Source organism: Pristis pectinata, chromosome 4 (assembly GCF_009764475.1).
Source record: "Pristis pectinata isolate sPriPec2 chromosome 4, sPriPec2.1.pri, whole genome shotgun sequence".
In the NCBI taxonomy this organism is placed as follows: Eukaryota; Metazoa; Chordata; class Chondrichthyes; order Rhinopristiformes; family Pristidae; genus Pristis; species Pristis pectinata.
In genome coordinates, this window is record NC_067408.1 from 103,327,011 (window position 1) to 103,346,152 (window position 19,142).

The following is a 19,142-nucleotide window of genomic DNA, read 5'->3' on the forward strand; positions in this document are numbered from 1 at the left end:
GATAAATATCCATAAAAGTAGTGAACCAAGAAATGGCTTACAACATCACTGCCAAAATATACCCTTGACTGTTTGTTTGCCAGTATCAGCAGCATTAATTAATAGATTTGCAATTATAGAATACTTACGTCACGAGCCTCTTGACCAGAAAAGTACAGTTCACAATGTTACAGATATGTTAAATACTTTTGTACTAATATTATAAATTAACTTATAATGTCAAGAATCTTACAGTATTTTAGTTTTGCTCTGTCTAGTTAAGGCACAAAAGGTTTGAAAGAGTCATGTGGATGGAAACACTAACAAAAGTTTTTAACAGTTAAAACTTGGGCAGAAACCTGGCTGGCTTGAGTATTTGGCATTATCAGACTGAACAATCTTTATGACTGGTTATATGGAGGGCTTATGAATTAAAGTCTTTCAGACATAAGTAGTTTATTTGGGGCTTTGAGCTCTTTTCTAGCTATCCTACCTGTTTTGTAGGAGAGTAAAGACAGCACTTCACAATAGCTTAAAAATCTTCATCACCAATTAAAGACTATTTTTTGAAGAGCAGGCTCTGTTCTAATGTAGGAAATATAACAGCCAATTTATGCATAGAAAGTTCCTATGAACAACACTAAGTGATGTTGATTGAGGAATAAATGTTGGCCAGGTCATTGAGAGTAGCCCTCCGACATTTTGAGGCAGTGTCATGGGATCTTTTGACAATTACTTGATGGTGTCACGCTTTAATACCTCCCCTCTGGCAGTGCAGCGGCAGTGCAGCATTCCCTCAAGCTGTCTTGCATTTTTGTGTTCAAATATCTGGCATCAGACTTCAACCCACAATCTCCTGATTCAGCAGCAAGAATGCTTCCACAGCAAAGACACAAAGAATTTTAGTGTTTTTCATGGATTGAAAGCATTTATGTGTTTGGAAGTACATATATATTGATCTATTTGGTGTGGCTATATGTGTGGACAGATATTCATAAATGTGTGGGTGTGTCTGTGTTGTCATATGTGTATATGTGTATGTGTGTGCGCATGTGTGTGTTTGGTTATGCATGTGTTTAAATTCATAGAGAGCCATAGGGTTGTAGACACAGAAATTGGCCCTTCGGCCCAACATGTCCATGCCAACTGTTTTGCCTAATCCCATTTGCCCACATTAGGTCTGTATCGTTCTATGCCTTGCCTATTCAAGTGCCAATCTTTTTGTGTGTGACCAGATGTGAGCATATGCAGACGTGCATGTGTTTGTGTGTGGAGCAGATGTGTGAATATGGTTATGTATCTGTGTGTGTGTGTGAACAAATGTGCTGTGTGTGTGCGGGGGTGTGAGGGTTGGGGATAGTATGCGACAGATGTGCTGCATGTGTTTGCGTGTGTGTGTGTGTGTGCGTGTGTGCGTGTGCGTGTGCTTGTGTATGTGTGGCTTTGTGTGTGTGTGTGTGTGTGTGTATCTGTCTGTGTCTCTGTGTAAGTGTCTGTGTGTGGGCATACGTGACTGTGTGTGGTGTGTGGGTGTTTATGAAAGCAGAAAGGGTAAACAAACAGATGAGCAGTTTTGTTTGGTTCTCACAAACTTGCTCAGTTCTCACAAGGTTAATGTCGAGAATTATACAGCGACATAGATTCATCTGGTTCTGGCTGCAAAGCCAACTGGAGTCCATCCAAGCAATATGATACATTCTTACTAAATTGATGAGATTCATTATTCTATCATGATTTAAACACTTCCAGCTCTTTCTTGTAATGTATCTCTACTACAATGGTGACCATACTTCGTTCTCACACAAGCCACATCTTTAGTTTTGTCATACTTAAAGCAAATGCCTGGATTGAAGATTATAGACATTAAGGTAGGTTATGTGCGTAGGTTGTGCGAAGCAAGTATGTTTATGCCTGAATTGATGACTGTGTTCCAGTTAGCTTGAACAGCATTTTCCACATCCAAATGACAAACTATGCCATCCTTTCTTTGGAATGGACTGAGCATCTGCTTCAAGCTAATTTTGGAGTCTGGGAAGGAGTGAGTTAGACTAACAAATCTGCAATGCTCTCCAGTCATGAGAGAGTAGCCTAGTTTGCCTGTGGACACATATATGGACACTGCAAGTTGTCTGATGTCAGTGAAGGGAATCTCATCTGTGGCAACAGGACAGTTCTAGCATTGACAATGTAAAGGTGGGCTGGCTGGGAACTTCATGAACTCTCGTTTTATCCTTCAAGGTTGGCTTTGCAGCTACAGCACAGCTGGTGCGAAGGCTGTGTTATATGATACTGCTTCCTTGAGGTGGTCCTACAGCTGAACTTAAATCCTGAACTGACACATGTTTGGCTCCAGCAGGTTTTTCTGCACATTGCTATTGACACAAAGCCAGCATCACTCTGCAGCCATGCACAGCCTTGTGCAGAATGCTCTGCCCGTGTCCTGACTCAGAACATCTCACTCACCCATCAGCCTTGAGCTCAGTGTTTTACAGTGGTCACTGGCCCATGCATGCCTTGATTTTAAAATACATATTTTTCCCCCCAAGTCTGTCTTGGCCTTCCCTTCCCTATTTCTGCAAAACCTCCACCATCTGAACAGCCCTCTGGGACCTCTGCACTCCAACCATCTTTGGGGAATCTAGAACTGGGGGGTAGGGGGAGGGCCTTCAGAGTAAGGAGTCACCTATTTATAGAGTCAGAGAATCATACATACTTTGGCTCAATGAGTCTGTGCCAACCGTCAAGCACCCATTTACACTAATCCTACACCAATCCTGTTCTTTTATACTCCCCACATTTCCCTCAACTTCTCCCCTCCCTCAGATTCTACCTCTCACCTCCACCTTGGGGGCAACACACAGTGGCCAGTTAACCTGCCAACCCACACGTCTTTGTGAAATGAGCGGAAACTGGAGCACTCGAGAAACACTCACGTGTACAGGGAGAATGTGCAAACTCCACACAGACAGTAGCAGAGGTCAGGACTGAACCCAGATCACTGGCACTGCCACACCACTGTGCCATCTACTTAGTGTGGAGGGCGGTAAGAAGGAATTTCTTCCCTCAGAATGTCAGCAACCTTTGGAATTCCCCAACCCAAAGAGCTGTGGAGTCCAGATCACTGAATAAATTCAAGGTTAACAAAGATCGATTTTTGGACTGTAGGGGAATCGAGGGCTATGGGGAACAAGCAAAAAGGAGTTGAGAGCAGATCAGATTAGCCTTGGTCTTATGGACCAGTAGAAGTGGCTGAAGAGGTCACACAGTCTACTCATGCTCCTAGTTTGTATGTTAATCCCCTCTTCCTAGGCAGTCTTTCAGGGATGATTTGCTTCTACTCTGACTTTGTGGGTTCTGAGCTGACCACTGAGGCCAATAGGAGACCCACAGACTCCTCCACAGGAGGTGGCTGATGAGGCTGGCGTAACTTGTGTGGTGTCTGCTCCTTCTGTGTGTGCTCCTGATTCATCAACTCCTGGTTCTCAGTACCTTTCTGAATGCTCCTTCTTCACTTAGAGAGCTCATACGGCAGAGGGTCCCAGAAGTCTGGGGGGGCATTGATTCCACTTCTTCAGGGAATCTTTGAGCACATCCTTGAATATGTTCCTCTATCTACCTGGTAACCTCCTCCTATGACAGAGCTTGGAATAACAGTGCCTGTTTCAGGAGTCTAGAGTCTGGTATATGGTGGCCATGTCATTTGCCTGTCCAACACCAGACTACATCTATCATCCCACCACTGGCAGCTGTACCTTCAGCTGGATATATGCTAACCTCTGGAATTCTCACCCTAGGTACGTCTGACTCTCTACCTCTTTCCTTTTCATTAAGATACTGTCTAAAAGGTACTCCTTTCACCTGTCCTGGTATCTGTTTATATGGCTTCGTGTCAAATTTTGTTTCATAACACCCCTGGGATATTTTACAAAATTAACTCTGTGCAAATTGTATTTAAATCTCAAAACCAAGTATTACTCAAATAAAGTTTGAAAACTGAAACTGTGCGCTGGGGCTGAGAAGCTTCAGATTTCACACTATTATTAATCTTTTGAACAAGTCAGTCACAGGTATGCAGATGCAACTATAGAATTGGTCTCAGACTCTTTGGATATCCTTGTGCTGTTCCCTTTAAACATTCTCAAGGACTGTGCCTTATCTGTCTCATCAACACAGTGGCACAGCAGTCAGTGCTGCAACCTCATAGATCCAGGGACCCGGGGTCAATCCTCACCTCGGGTGCTGCCTGTGTGGAGTTTGTACATGCTCCCTGTGATCATGTGGGTTTCTAATTTCTGCTTTGTTTTCCTCCACATCCCAAAGGTGTGCTGGTAGGTTAGTTGGCGACTGTAAATTACCCCAAGCTAGCTAATGTGCAAAAGAATCGGAAAGGGAGTTGAAGTGAGAGGAAATGAAAGACGGAATGGGACTGACAGGATTGTCAGTTGTGAGGGAGTATGGAACCAACAGGCTGAATCGCCACCGTCTGTGCAGTACTATGTAAGTCTCCCAAAGGAACTGAACTATTATAGGCTTCAGTTCCAAAAGGGAAGAAATGCTTCGTTACCTCATCCACTACTCATGTCCTTGGAAGGCTATTTGATGAGGGAGTTATTGTATCAGACATCATGATGTCTTTACACAAAATGCATAAGAACGTATATTCTCGTCAGAGCTCTCTACGGCAGCTGTCTCTTATTCTAGTTGTCCTGATAGCTGAATGCATAATCATTGGATTGTACTGAGGGATTGACACATTGCCAGAGATGTTTTGTTTCAAATCAGGCATTAAACCATCAAATCACCTGGTTTCTCCATAGACTCAAAAGGATAACAGAACATAATTCAAAGACTAAGTAGCTCCCTTGGTGTCTGAAGCAATGCCTGTCCCTGAACCGTTTCCACCAAGAAGAGCTCATTCTTTCACAGGGTGGGTATTAGTGGGTTAAGTGGGCCACAAGCAGCTTAATGGAGAAGCAGGAACATGTTAAATGATGTGAAAGATCATCTCTGTTAAGCAATGCAGGTCATTAGAAAAGCAAGATTGTGCAAATAACAAAGATGATGTAAAAGGGAGGAGAAGTACCGGGTCTGATATGAAAACAGGATGTGGTGAAAGCAGTCAGTCGATGCACCCGTCTTGGAAAAGAACAACAGACAGAGAACCCTCTGATAGAGATGGACTTCACACTTGGCATCCACTCCCTCACTGGATGTCAATGGATCCAGTTCACATATCTGCCGACCCCCTCTGCTCTGCTTACAAGCACGGCCCACTTCCTCCCTTGGTCTCACACTTTACTACATCTTCCTATTCCCATTTTCACTTCCTAATCTTTGTCCAACTCAATGTATGTCTGTGACTTAGAATTTTCAGATTTCAGACTATAATTAATCTCTTGAACGAGTCACAGGTTTGCAGACTCAACTGCAGAAATGACCTCAAGTTCTTGAATTTTCTTATGTTGCTTCCTTTATGATTCTTGAGGACTGTGATCTTGTTTACAGTGTAAACTTTAGAAAAAGAACTTTATTCTAGGCACATTACAACTCTCCTACCTTGTGAGGTCTCAGTAAATATTAAAGAATACAATAATGTAGAGCGGTTGGCCTTTATTGTCTGGCCTGCCCTCTGGTGGTCACTTATTTGTTACTTTTACTTCAACAGAAGGAATATCTTGAGGGATTAATCTGCATTGTGCATCAATGGTTCATGTCTGCAGCAGAGAGATTTGCTGCTGCTCAGTAGTACTAAGTGTGTGGGGGAGCATTGGCTGTGGGCTGCACTAGCATCCACACATTTGATTCTGTGGCCTTCAATGGAACTAACTGTGTGAAGCTCAGTATAACCTGTGGGTAACACCACCACACACATTTAGTACTCCTGATCTAAGACAGATTGCTCCTCTTGCAGTTTTGGTTTAAACCCATAGTGAGCACATAGTTGGAATAGTGAAAAGAGGAACTTCACACTGGATGCTTTAGTGTAACCGTATTTTGATAACCGTTGCCGCAACAATGTAAATGAGCTGTCCTTAGCTCAAATATACGGTGTCCCCCGCAGTCATACCCACCTCATAGAAGAGCATTTCAGAGGTTTTAACAAAGGTAGCCAGAGGATAAGAAAATTAATATTTAAGATAATCTTCTGCTCTTGTGCTGCCAGCAATTACTGAGAGCATGTATCAGAATATTAAGCACAGGTGCTTAATGTAGTTTACTCTATTCACTAACTGAACTGTCTGGGCAGTTCAGTGGGCTGTGTAATGGACACATTATCTTTTGTGTCTGGCATTTAGATCCTTGCATGCACTGCTTTTTGCCGAGTAGGGAAAAGTGGGTTATTTCCCTCCTAGTGTGAAGGGGTTAATCTATCAATGTATTCATTTTCATTAAGAACAAAGGTTTATTTCACCAGCTGATCCCCAGGAGCTCAAAGAGCAAATTGTAAATATTTTAATAACTGAGGAAATCAAACATTTTGGAGAAACAAAGGACTGCAGATGCTGGAATCTAGATGAAAAACACGATGATGCTGGAGGAACTCAGCAGGCCAGGCAGCATCCGTGGAGAAAAGCAGATGGTCAACGTTTCGGTTCAGGACCCTTCTTCAGCAGAAGCCCAATATATAGGAGGGAAAAGCAGAGCAGTGATAGATGGATAAAAGAGGGGAGGTGGGGTGGGCACAAGCTGGTGATAGGTAGATGCAGGTAAGAGATAGTGGTAGGCAGGTGCGGGGGAGGAGGGGAGAGCAGATCCACCGGGCATGGGTCAAAGGTAAGAAAAGAGAGGAAAAAAAGGCTAGGAAAGGGAAAAGAAGAAGTATAGTGGGGAGATGGGTGGCTTGGGGGGAAGGAGGGTGGGGATTATCTCAAGTGAGAGAATTCAATGTTCATGCTATTAGGCTGCAAGGTTCAAGACAGAAAATAAGGTACTGTGCCTCCAGTTTGCGCTTGGAATTCTCCTGGGAGTGGAGGAGGCCGAGGACTGTCATATCAGTGATAGTGTGGGAGGGGGAGTTGAAGTGACTGGCAATGGGGAGATGCAGGTCGTGGTTATGGACAGAGCGCAGGTGTTCTGCGAAATGGTCACCTAGTCTGCATTTGGTCTCACCAATGTGGAGGAGGCCACCAAGTCGGTTTGATTTGTGAGACCAAAGTCTCTTCCCCAAATCAAACATTTTTTACTGTTTTAGGAAATACCAAATCTAGTCATAATTATTGCAAATATGTACTGCTAAGCTCCAGTTTGTCTTAGATGGGAAGATGTCAATGCAGTTGTTTCCTGTTGTATTATATGCAAGTCACTCAATGCATACATCACGGATAACTGGTAAGTGACATGTCTGCATAAGTGTTGATACTTGCATACTTCTGTGCTCATGTTCAGTGCTTGGTACAGAACAAAGTAATTACTGTGACACATAGGAAAGAATATATTCGGGGTACCACCCTGGCATTCTTTCCAAAAATGGAATGTTCTTAGCTATTGCTTTATATCCCGGGTGTTAATTTTGAAAATGAACTGCAATTGTATCAATGCAGTGTGTAGTTGTGAATAAACATTCCAATAGTTTGTTGTTGCCTGGGTTCCCTCCTTCTTCCTAGGCACTGCCTTGGGGATGATTTGCTTCCACTTCACTTCTGTGGGTTTGAGGTAGCTGAACAGTCTTATGTGGGATAGAGTCGGGCACAGAAACAGGCCCTTTGGGACAACCAGTCCATGCCAACCAAGGTGCCAGTCTAAGCCAGTCCCATTTGCCCACAGTTGGCCCATATCCCTCTAAACCTTTCCTATCCACGTACCTGTCCAAGTGTCTTTTAAATGTTATTGATATACCTGCCTCAACCATTTCCTCTAGCAGCTCATTTCATATACAGACCACCCTATGGGTGTAAAACTTGTCCCTCAGGTTCCTATTCAATCTCCCCCCCTCTGAGCTTAAACCTATGTCTGCTTGTTCTTGATTCCCCAACCCTGGGAAAAAGACTGTGTGCATTCACCCTATCTAGGCCTCTCATCATTTTCTACACCTCCTTTAAGGTCATCCCTCATTCTCCTATACTCCAATGAATAAAATCCTAGCCTATCCAACCTCTCCCTATAACTCGGTCCCTTGAGTCCTGGCAATATCCTCGTAAACCTTTTCTGCAGACTGTGTTTGATAATGTGGGTGAGTGGGTGGGAGGTTGTGCACTCCTGCTGTCAGTACATGGCCTCTGTACTTTCCTGTCAAAAAGACTCAAAGTGCTCTGGGCCTTCCCATTTTGAGTGGCCATGGGACAAAGATTCTCATGTGTCAGTGAGGGTCTTACACTCTTTCAGTGAAACTATTGTAAATATTCTTGAAGCATTTTCTTTGTCCTCCTGGCAACTTCTTGCAAGGACAGAGCTCAAAATAATGCACTTGTATATGTGGTTAGCCATGTGTATGATACAGTCTGGTTAAGCTGGTTTAAGCACAATCAGAGTCTCGATGCTGAGAAGAGGAAGCTGACATTGGGTCAGCTCTTCTGCCAATGGATTTGGATAACTTCGTGTAGACAGCATTGGTGACACTTCTCCAGTGCTTTAATGTTGATGGTAATTGTGAAGGGTAGAGGAAAATGAGGATCAGTGCTCCCTGCAGCCATGGGTAAGAGGTCTTGGACTTTGAACACTTATTTTTTCAGTCAGCCAGAGGGTTTGCTGGTGTGTTGGAGGCAGTGGTGAATTTTGTCATCAATTTTTGTGCTTGCTAAGTGGTGGCTCTGGAAACTTGAAAACTCTCCTAGGGTCACAGCAGAGATCTTAATTGTCAGCAGCGCTGTGTTGTTTGGCATGGGCAGGTTGGAAGGGGACCTTTGCACTCTGAATGTGTATTGTAAAGCCAGTCCTAGTACACTCAAATGAAGGGGTCAGTGACGTATTGGAGCTCAGTCTCCAAGTGTGCATGTATACAAGCAACATCAATACACTGTAATACGATGACTGAGGTTGGAATAGCCCCTAACAGCTTCTTGCTCATCCTATAGAGTATCTCCAGTCCAGTGGAAAGGTGATTGGAGGTGATGTGCAGTATTGTGATAAGGATGATTGAGAAGAGATTAGTAAGATGACACAGTCTTGCTTGATCCTAGTTTGCACTGTGATTGAGTCTGTGGTGGGCCCACTGGTTAAAATCATGGCTGGATGTCATCATTCATCATGATATTGAATTTCTGAGGAAAGTTGTATTTGTGATGGATTCTCCATTATCCTTCTCAGCTAATGAAGGATACTGTGAGGCCAAATACTATGGTTGGTGCTGCCCTGCATACTTTACTTGAGCATTACACAATGAAAGTCACATCCATTGTTCTCCTACATGTAAAGCATCTACACTGCAGCTCTGGGGAGGGCCTCTCTGCCCACTGGGAGGAGACAGTTGAGAAGATTCTAGTAATTACTGTACTTCTGGCAAATAGCAAAGAGACACCTTTCTTGACGGTGGTCATGACTGCAATATGTCTGACATCTCCTGGCCTTCTCTTCTTCAGTGAGGCCATAAATTTGGATTGGAAGTACTTCACCATGCTTCAGTACCTCAGCAGAGGTTTCACCTGCTCCAAAGGCCTTATTGTTTTTCATCTGCCCGATGTCTTCTTCAAGCTATTGCCAGGTTGCAGCTGTTTTCATATTGCGGCAGATACTGTGCTGTGGAATGGAGTCGAGGACCGTCACATTAAAGCTAGAGTGTCAGTTGAGGAGATTGCTGAAGTAGGTATTGTCTGCCTCTTCAGTTTTCCAGTCTTGGCTCTAAATTTATTCAAGAGCTCACATACTGTGTACTGCCCCTCACTCTAACATGAGCAGAGAGAACTACACGAGGTAATCTGATCTGAATTCGAGCTCAAGGCCAGGCTTGGAAACTAAACCTGGTTTGCCTGTCCACACAAGCCCTTCTAGCCTTCACCAATTTTAAACTCATTTTGTATTCTTTGATGATGAATTTCAACAGCATTCCCCACAAATGTGTTTCCCACAAAGGTTATGAAAATGAGTAACAGAAAAAGGAAGTTGGACTGACACCAACCAACTGTGAGACTTCCTTCAATCGTTTTCATTTGTTTTCATTTCGCTGTTCATTCTCTTCATATGTTCTTCAGCTCCTTATTTCTTTTTTATTTTTAACTCTTTTTGCTTTTTATTCTTGCCAGGTCGTTTTCTTTTCTCTTATTTATCCATTTACAGGAGGTGAGGCCAGCTGTTGTTCCCCACTTCTAATAGCCCTTGAGAAGGAGTGATGAGCCACCTTCTTGAACTGCTGCAATCCTTCTGGTGAAGGTACTCCCATAGTATTGTTGGTTAGGGAGATCCAGGATATAGACCCAGCAATGATGATTGATTCCCAAGTAAGGATGTTGTGCAACTTGGCAGGGCAACCTACAAGCGGTTATGTTCCTGAGTGCCTATGTCCTCCTTGGTGACATAACTTGAGGGTTTTGGGGCTGCTTTGGAAGAAGCCTTGGTGAATAATTGTAAGTAGCACACATTGAATCCCGTGTGCACTGGTGGGAAATAGTAAATGTGTAGAGTGGCAAATGGTTTGTTGCAACTAAGCAAACTACTTCTTTCTGGATGGTGTCAAAATTGTTGACTGTAGGTGAAAATGCACTCACACAGGCAAGTGGAGAGTATTCTATCACATTCCTGATGTACTTTGTAGATGGGATCTCAAGAGGTGAGTCACTCGCCACAGGTCACCCAACCTTTCACCTGCTCTTATGGCCACAGTATTTATATGGTTGGTTCAGTTAAATTTCTGGTCAGTGGTGACTCTCAGGACGGTCAAGAAGAGGGGCTCTGTGATGATGATGTCACTGAATGTCCCTGTCTTGTGGGAGATGACCTTTGCTTGGCACTTGTGTGGAACAAATATTACTTGCCACTTATCAGCCAGTCTGAATGCTGTTTGGCTCTTGCTGCTTGTAGCTGTGTAATTCTTCATTCTTTGAGAAGATGTGAATGGAACTAAACGTTGTGTAATCACGTTTTCCCTTTCTCATATTCTACTGTGCCTTCTTTCTGATCCTTTTCCCCATTCCCACTCTAGTCATCACATTTCCTGGTTATCCATCCATTCCTTACCATTATTCCCTCTCTCCATCATAATTGTTTCTTTTCTGTTTATCTGTTCCTCTTCTGCTGTCCACACCCACTCTTAGCTACGCCATCATTCACTAGCCATCCTTCAGTCTCTGGACATTGGATACCTCATCAACACAGCGCTTCTTGTCAAAATGAGAGTTTCAGTTGGCTCCAACGACAGAACAATATTTAACACACGTTAATCCCTGTAACTGCTTCGAAATAATTATTAATACCATAATGATTATGGAAGATTTAACATCAGCAGCTTGCTTAAAGTGCAAGCTATTGGTTAAAAGTTATTACTGATGGTGCAATACAGAGTTAGGAAGCTTACACCAGCTTGTTTCAGACTTGGGGCATGGATCATTTACAATAATAACAAAGTTAGAGAGAAGACTAAGAGCCTCACAGCATTGTGGGATAGTATTTAAATGAATTGAGACTTTCCAAAGAGGAAACTTGATACTTGTTTGTTCAATAATCTGTGTTATATTGGGAAACTTTCCTGAAACACCTATTCAAGTGTGACAGAATGAGAGGCAACTTGCACAGAATTTTATTCAGATTGACTGAGGAAACTGTTAAGGAAAATGTATCTTATAAACCTTGTGGCTGATAGAGCAAACATAGGTAATTATGTATTCCCCTAAATAAAAATCAGATTGATATGAGATAATGTTCCCCATAAAGGTTTCACATCACTGATGTTCAATATGCTCATGGTTCTTACTGGATGCAATTGAGCTGCCAACTTTAATATTGAGTGAGTTTAAAATCTCAGTCCTACCAATGCAAAAATGGCAGTTCTGTTAAATACTTGGCCATCAGTGAATCCAATAAAGAGCTTACTTTCTGCTGGTTGCTCATATGATGTGCATTTTACTGTAGTGGGTAGTGCTGATTCACTTCCGGACCAACTAATTCCTCAGAGTTTACATTCCAGCTGCAAGAAGGGCAAGTCTGTTCATCGTTGTTGGACGCCAGAGTGAGCCACAGATTTTGTTGACTCACGAACCCCTCACTAAAAGACAGATCTTGCACAAAGTAATGATCCCAACTGGCTTTGTAAAAAATAGCGTCCCTGTGATTAAGTGATGCAGAAAATCCTTTAGGGAATTTCCACTTTTTGGGTGGAGTTTCTATCATCACTGATCTTTATTTTCTCTTTCTTCTGGGAGGGGAGGATAAGCCTGAGACAGGGTATTCTCCATGGCTATCGCCATCTGTTGTTGATGAAGCAGGAAGATTTCTTCATGGGCAGGATTGGTGCACAACTACCTGGCTTAATGAGGAGTATCACATTTTATGACTCTGGGGTACAGTTTGACTGTGAAGATTGATGTCTTGAATTTTAACAAGAACATCAAAGGAAGAGTACTGTCCATTCATTGTTCATGCAGTTGCCCACAGACATTCTTTGCCTTTTTGAGTTGCAAATTATTATACTTAGAGATGATTTGCAGCATGCTCTGCTGTGTGCAACCAGACAACCACAAGCATTTGTTCTACTAACATGAAGGGATATAATTTTAAGGTGATTGGAGGAAGGTATAAGGGGGATGTCAGGGGTAAGTTTTTTACACAGAGAGTGGTGGATACATGGAATGCACTGCCTGCAGAGGTTGTGGGGGCAGATACATTAAGGACATTTAAGAGACTCTTAGATAGACACGTGAATGATAGAGAGATGGGGCACTATGTGGGAGGGAAGGGTTAGATATATCTTAGAGCAGGATAAAATGTCGGCACAACACTGTGGGCCAAAGGGCCTGTACTGTGCTGTAGTGTTCTATGTTCATCACTCTTCTCTCAAAACAGAGGAGCATTCTACTATGCAATGTTATTCTGTTGCTAAGGTATTCCTTTAAGAGAACATAAGAAAATAAGAAATAGAAGCAGGAGTAGGCCAGTTGGCGTCTCATGCCTGCTCATTTACCTCAGTGCCACTTTCCTACGCTATCCTCAAATCCCTTGATTCCCTTAAGCTATTGGTCTGTCTTGAATATTCTCAGCAACTGAGCCTCTGCAGCCTTATTGGGTAAAGAATTCAGAAGGCTTACTACCCTCTGGATGAAGAAAATTCTTCTCATCTCTGCCCTGAATGGTTGAACCCTGAAATTGAGACTGTGACCCCAGGTTGTAGAGAATCCAGCCTGGGGAAATGTACTCTACACATTTATCCTGTCAAGTCCCATAAGAATTGTGCACATTTCAATTAGATCACCTCTCACTCTTCTAAATTCTGGAGAGTTTAAGCCCAGTTTGCGTAATCCTTCTGTGTATAACAAACCCATCATATCAGGAGTCAATCTAGTTAACCTATGGTGCACACCCTCTATCATTATACAGGCTTTAGATAGGGAGATTGAACCTGTATACAGTATTTCAGATGCAGTCTCACAGGGATGTCTACATGCAAGTTAACTTCCAGTAATTTCTTTACAACAACACTCCGGTCGCTTTGAACTCTAACACCTTTCAAATGCTCACCATGTAAAAAGTACTCTGCATTTATATTTTTCTACCAAAGTGGGTTACCTCACGTTTCCACATCAGCCATATCTGCGCCCATTCACTTACCCTATCTATTTACCCTTGAAGTCACCCTTCACCTCTTTCACAGCCCATCGGGCTTTGTATCTTCAGTAAACTTGGGTATATTTCATTTGCTCCCCTCATCCAAATCACTGATGTAGGCTAGCAAGTCTAATTTACATCGGGTGGACATTGGGTGAGTTGACTGAAGGAATAGTTGCAATTCAGGATGGCAATAAGGATCCTGACCTTGTTTTGGGAAAAGTCATTTAAGAGGCTGCAAATGTTTGTGGCTGTGGTTTCTGAAAAGTATATCTGCTTTTGTATCTTTGTCAGTTATTTGAAGGATAACCCCAAAATTGGAATGTGATCGACAGGAAGTACGCACTCAGTGTGTTGAGACAGATTTTTCTCTTGAGGTTCACTGGGTTCCTCATCATAAATTGGCACGTGGAGCCAGAGAGGAGGAGAAATCTGCCTTTACCTGTTAGAGAGAGAGTACCAGCCTTCAGAGACACTCATCTCCATGTAGTGGCCTCTGATGGCATCAGTGTAACTGAATGTGCAGGTGTGGGGACAAATGGTTACTGAAGCTCTCACAGGCATTTAGCACCAGCAACCTAAGGGCAATTTCTCCATCAGACTTCAACCAATGCGCTACTAGTGTTACACATCACAAATTCAACTACCTTCCTATCATATTTTTGTTAGAAGTCCTACAAGAGGCCACCAGGCAGTGAAGGCCAACAGTTTGATGTACTTTTAAACTTCACACTGGATGAGATATTTGAAAAGTACCTCGAGTGAAAGTGAGGTACCATCTCTGAACCTTGCACCAAACTGGTTGGCCAAAGATGGAGAAATAAGAATAGGAAAGGGTAAAGTGTGTGATGTTGGGAGGTCTGGGTCTCACAAGGAGGAGGGGTTTGGCATACTGGATATGGATTGGATCCATACCAGACTCTGCTACATGGACAGGTCTATTGGAATGCAATGCAAGTGACAGAAATAGGTCCTTGGATGTATTGTCCATTTTTGCCTGCATAATTCATCATTTTGTTTCTGAATTGCAGCAAGCATCCCCTGCTGCAGCAACTCTTCTCTAGACAATGTACAAACCTCTCACTACAGCTTTTCCCTCAACCCAGGAGACCTTAAAAGACTTTGCTGCTCAGTTCAGCTGATAAATTTAAGTGGCTGCAATCCTGGAATAAGAGTCAAGCAGAAACCATTCCCCACTGAGAAAACACTCCAAAACAACAACCTGTCAGAGGAACTGAGTGGGGAGGGGAGATCTTCACTCTCCACTCTCAGTCCTGCTTCAGGGTCCCGACCCGAAACTCCGACCATCCCTTTGCCTCCATGGATGCCGATTGACCCATTCATTTCCTCCAGCAGTTTGTTCTTCCTCCAGATCCCAGCATTTGCAGTCTCTTGTGTCTCCGAGAATACATCCAAATTTGGCAGTGAATGGAAGTCTGGCCTGTATAAAATTGCAATGGAAAGATAAGAATATCTGACAAACTTCTCCCTTGACTGGGAACCAGATGTTTAGATCTGAAGTTGATTTGTATCAAGCCAGACTAAATACTGATGAGAGGTTTTTTTTTCACTTGTTTCTGATTTGGTGATTGTCTAGAAGAACACCTGAACTCTGACACCTGTGTAAACTGTCTGGGCTATCAATCAGTGCATTCCCCTTCTCATCTTGTGACACCAGCCTGTCTCCTTGGTTTCAGGCAGCAGTGGGAAAGGGGCGTGGTGGGGGTGGGGTCAATCAAGATTGCAGCGACGTGGGTTATGATTTAGCTTTTATCATGTCCTGATATAAAAAATTAGGAGTAACTCTTCCTTTTAAGTTTGAAAGCATCAGGCAGGTACTTAGTGCAAATTCTTTCAGACAAATCCACAGGTGTCAACTCATCCTTTCTGGTGAGAAGTGAGAGAATCAAAGGGTTTAAAGGGAAAAAAGAGAACTAATTTTTCAGCAAAATCTTGACTTGAAGTTCTAACCCTGCAGCACAAATGATCGAGACGTTCTTTCCTTTTCCTTTGAAGTAAGACCGAATGTTTTCCTGTGTCCTGCAGGACATAGACAGAAGTTGGAAGAGCAGAGTAAGAGTGCCGGCCTGGCCTTCTCAGAACGGCTCAGTGAATTAGAGCAGCTACGTCGGTCGGCCATGAGGCTCAGCCCTCATCACCCCACTACCGCTCCCAACCCACGGCCCTCACTGAACCCCACAGCCGCCTTTAACCCTCAGGCACAGACCCAAATTCAAGGTAGGTACACAAGAGCTATGCAGAAGGAGGCACGGCAAGTCTAGCATCTCTGCTAATTTTCTTTTGAGTACTATGTTGAACAATTTTTTTTAAAGTAGCTTTGCAATCTGTTATGGTATCTGCAGCTTTTTTGATGTATCTAGCTTACCATATTTCATGAAAGGTGGCTTAGACTGTGCCATTACTAATCAGAGATGAATTTGTTGTTGTTTTCAAATAACAATATCCTTCAGTTTATTTAATCCTTCAGTAATATCAAGGCATGATCAGACAGTGGATACATGATAATACCTGTCCTTGTAGTGGGCAGACTCTGTTCCACAACTTGTACACACATATGACAGCTTAACCATCAGATTCATTGTCCAACATCCAGTCTAACATAGATGTGTATAATTCAGCCTTTAGTATAAGATTAAGCACCTGTGTAGAAGAGGGGAAAACACAGTGGTCTGAACGTTGATAGTTTTGAAATCTATATTCAAAACCAGCATTTATTTTTCAACTCAAAACCATTTATCGTTAATGTCTAACCAAACCATTGATTTTATTATTCTAATAAAGCACTGTGGAGTAACAACAGGACAAAGCTCACATGCAAAATATAGTCTTTGATTGATACATGCTCAGGCAAATGATCCCTGCACTAAATGCCAACCTTTTGTTTCTTCTAATCCGTTGAAGTGAAAGCACCTGTTCATTCAGTAAGTCACCTAAACAAGTTGTTACCTGGTTCTGGCCCCAGTTGTCACCACATCACACAAGCGGGCAGATGAAAGGTCACCTTTGTTCCAGATCCACACAAACACTTTCTTTTCATCACAATTATGTGATTTAATTTGATACCTCATTTTGCTGGACTAAAGTGGGCACCTTCCAATGAAGCCCTGTGTCACATTGCTCAGGCTGTTTAATATTTCTTCAATTTATCAACATACCCATTCAAGTGAACATGTGGGTTCTTGTCAATTTAGATTTTACGGGTACAGGCTCAGATTTCACATTAAGCTGAGGTTCATTAAGTTCTTCTGGAGTATAGAAAGAAAATGCTTAACAATTGCGCTAGTTATCAGTGAAGCTCTGCACCTGTATCTGTGCTTCCAAACTCCTCTAGAACAGTTATTTTCTTATTGTGTTCCCTTGACCATAAGCTGTCATCTCAGATGCCTTGATTCCACTCGGTGCAAATCTCATGTGGAGTTCATGTGACAGTTCATCATTTCTTTGCTTTCCCCTGTCTCTGTTGAATAGTTTCTACTTTTCCAATGCTGCATTCATATCTGCCCCCGTCCCCTTCTTCCTGTACAACTCCAGTCTCATGAACAATTGCTCATACCCCCTTGTCTCTGCCAGCTTAATGACCATGTAATTTTGGTCTGACTCATCTTTCTTTGTAATCTTTCTAAATACCAAACAGGCAATTGCTTGCACTAACAGTTACTGCACGGAATGACTACTTTGATGAAGGGGTATTTACACATTATCTCACTTCTGCACTATCTCCTAATGTGGCTACAAAATTAAAGATCTTTATCACAGTAACTGAAACAACACCACCCGAATAGTATACATACTAACTACACAATTCATTAACCTCAACTTACTTAACCAGGTTCCCATCCTGCCTTATGATTACAGTTTTAACATTATTCATAAAGAAAAGTTGAAGAGGGGTTTGTTGAATACCGCAGTGACTGGGAAACTTGAGGACATTCCGTCCTGTTGTGAAACTGATCCCCGTCCCAATTCTGCAGAGAGTGAAGTCACATGTTTCCACCCATTTGATGTCATTGAAGCCCTGATTTTATTGTGCAGGGAAGCCAGGTGAGATTATTGAGTGCCAGAGAGCCCAGTTAAGACACTTCTGTATTTTAATTGCCCCAGACCTGATTCCACGAGGTATGTGGCATTAAAATCAAAGTGTTGGTTTTGCTGCCACAAGTTAAGGCAACGCAATATATATTCTCCATCACTGGGTTTGACAGGCACTTGTTTGTGTATCTTCCTTTATTGTACAATGATGTTGTGACTTCCAAAATGAGTTGATATTCCATAATTGGTATTGTCGGGACGATTTCAAATTTACAAAAGCCAGTCATTGACAAGTTGCCATGTGTCTGTCTAGTTGTTTATATTCATTGATACATATGTGAATATTGTGAATGGTAGAATCTTCATTAAGTACAGATTAAAGCTGTTATATGTAGTGGCAAGAGATTAGAAAGAAATGTGTTCAGATCCAACGTACTTATTGCAGTGTTTTCCATTCTACACAATCCACTACCTTCTTTATTTTGAGTCATCTTCTTGTTCTCACATGTAACTCATGTTCCAAGCATCTTGTTGCTTCTCCTCTCGTGTTTTTGGATGGCCCAGTCTTACATTCCTAGTCTGCAATATTTCATATTGGAAGTGCATCTTTAGCATGGCATTAATCTAACTTTGATCCAATTGACTCTGAGGGAACAGGATTAGTTAAATAACCTTAGTGGGCCATTCACGTCCACAGATGGGGAACTGGGAGTGAGAGTGGTTGCTAATTAAGCTAAGATGTTCAAAATTGACTTTTCATCCATATTTATCTTGTCAACGTGTTCCATAAGGGATGATCATTTGGGCAGGGACTCAAAGGCCAGATCAAATCATAAACTAGCCAGACTTTGCACCTTTAGGAGAGGAGGGAAAACTTGGAAATAACATACTTATTTTAATTTCAATAAAAATAATATTCACACCGTTCTTTTCTTTGACTTATCCAAAATCAATGTGTTTTGAGTTTTTAAAAATATTTTAAAAATGTCTTCATAAAATCATTCAGATTTTATCTGCAGGGATACTTTTCTGTTTAAACCGGAAAAGCAGTTTTTGAAGCAAAGCTTTTTCCCTGGACTGACTTCAAATTTGATAATTTAAATCACATGTAAAAAGACAAATGGAAGCAGATTTGTTATCAAACCAGTATTGTCTTTTTATGAATGGACCTTCAATAGCAAGCTACACTAATGCAAACTACTTCCACAAGTTGTATATTTGCTGATTAAGAATAATCACACTACAGCTTCAGAATTACAGGAAATCCATGTTTAACAGTGTTTGTCTTTTGATGAGTTTTTATAGCAGTGTGTATAATTGCACTGTATCTTAATGCTTACTGCAATGCTGCACATTGTTTCTTCGAGAGATAAGGATAGGAGGGTGTATCTGAACGCATGCTGTCTTCAGAAATAGTTTTCTTCCCA

At 42.2% G+C, this 19,142-nt stretch overlaps 1 protein-coding gene across 2 annotated transcripts in view; it reads left to right on the forward strand.

The window, feature by feature from the left end:
• runx1 (RUNX family transcription factor 1) overlaps positions 1 to 19,142 on the forward strand; it is a 181,316-nt gene that overhangs the window by 145,741 nt on the left and 16,433 nt on the right. Inside the window, exon 6 of one of the 2 annotated variants that reach the window (XM_052013880.1) lies at positions 15,712 to 15,903. The exons of the other annotated variant lie outside the window; for it this stretch is intronic. Coding sequence (XP_051869840.1) covers positions 15,712 to 15,903 — 192 coding nt within the window. The remainder of the gene's footprint in view (positions 1 to 15,711; positions 15,904 to 19,142) is intronic. 2 annotated transcript variants of the gene reach the window in all.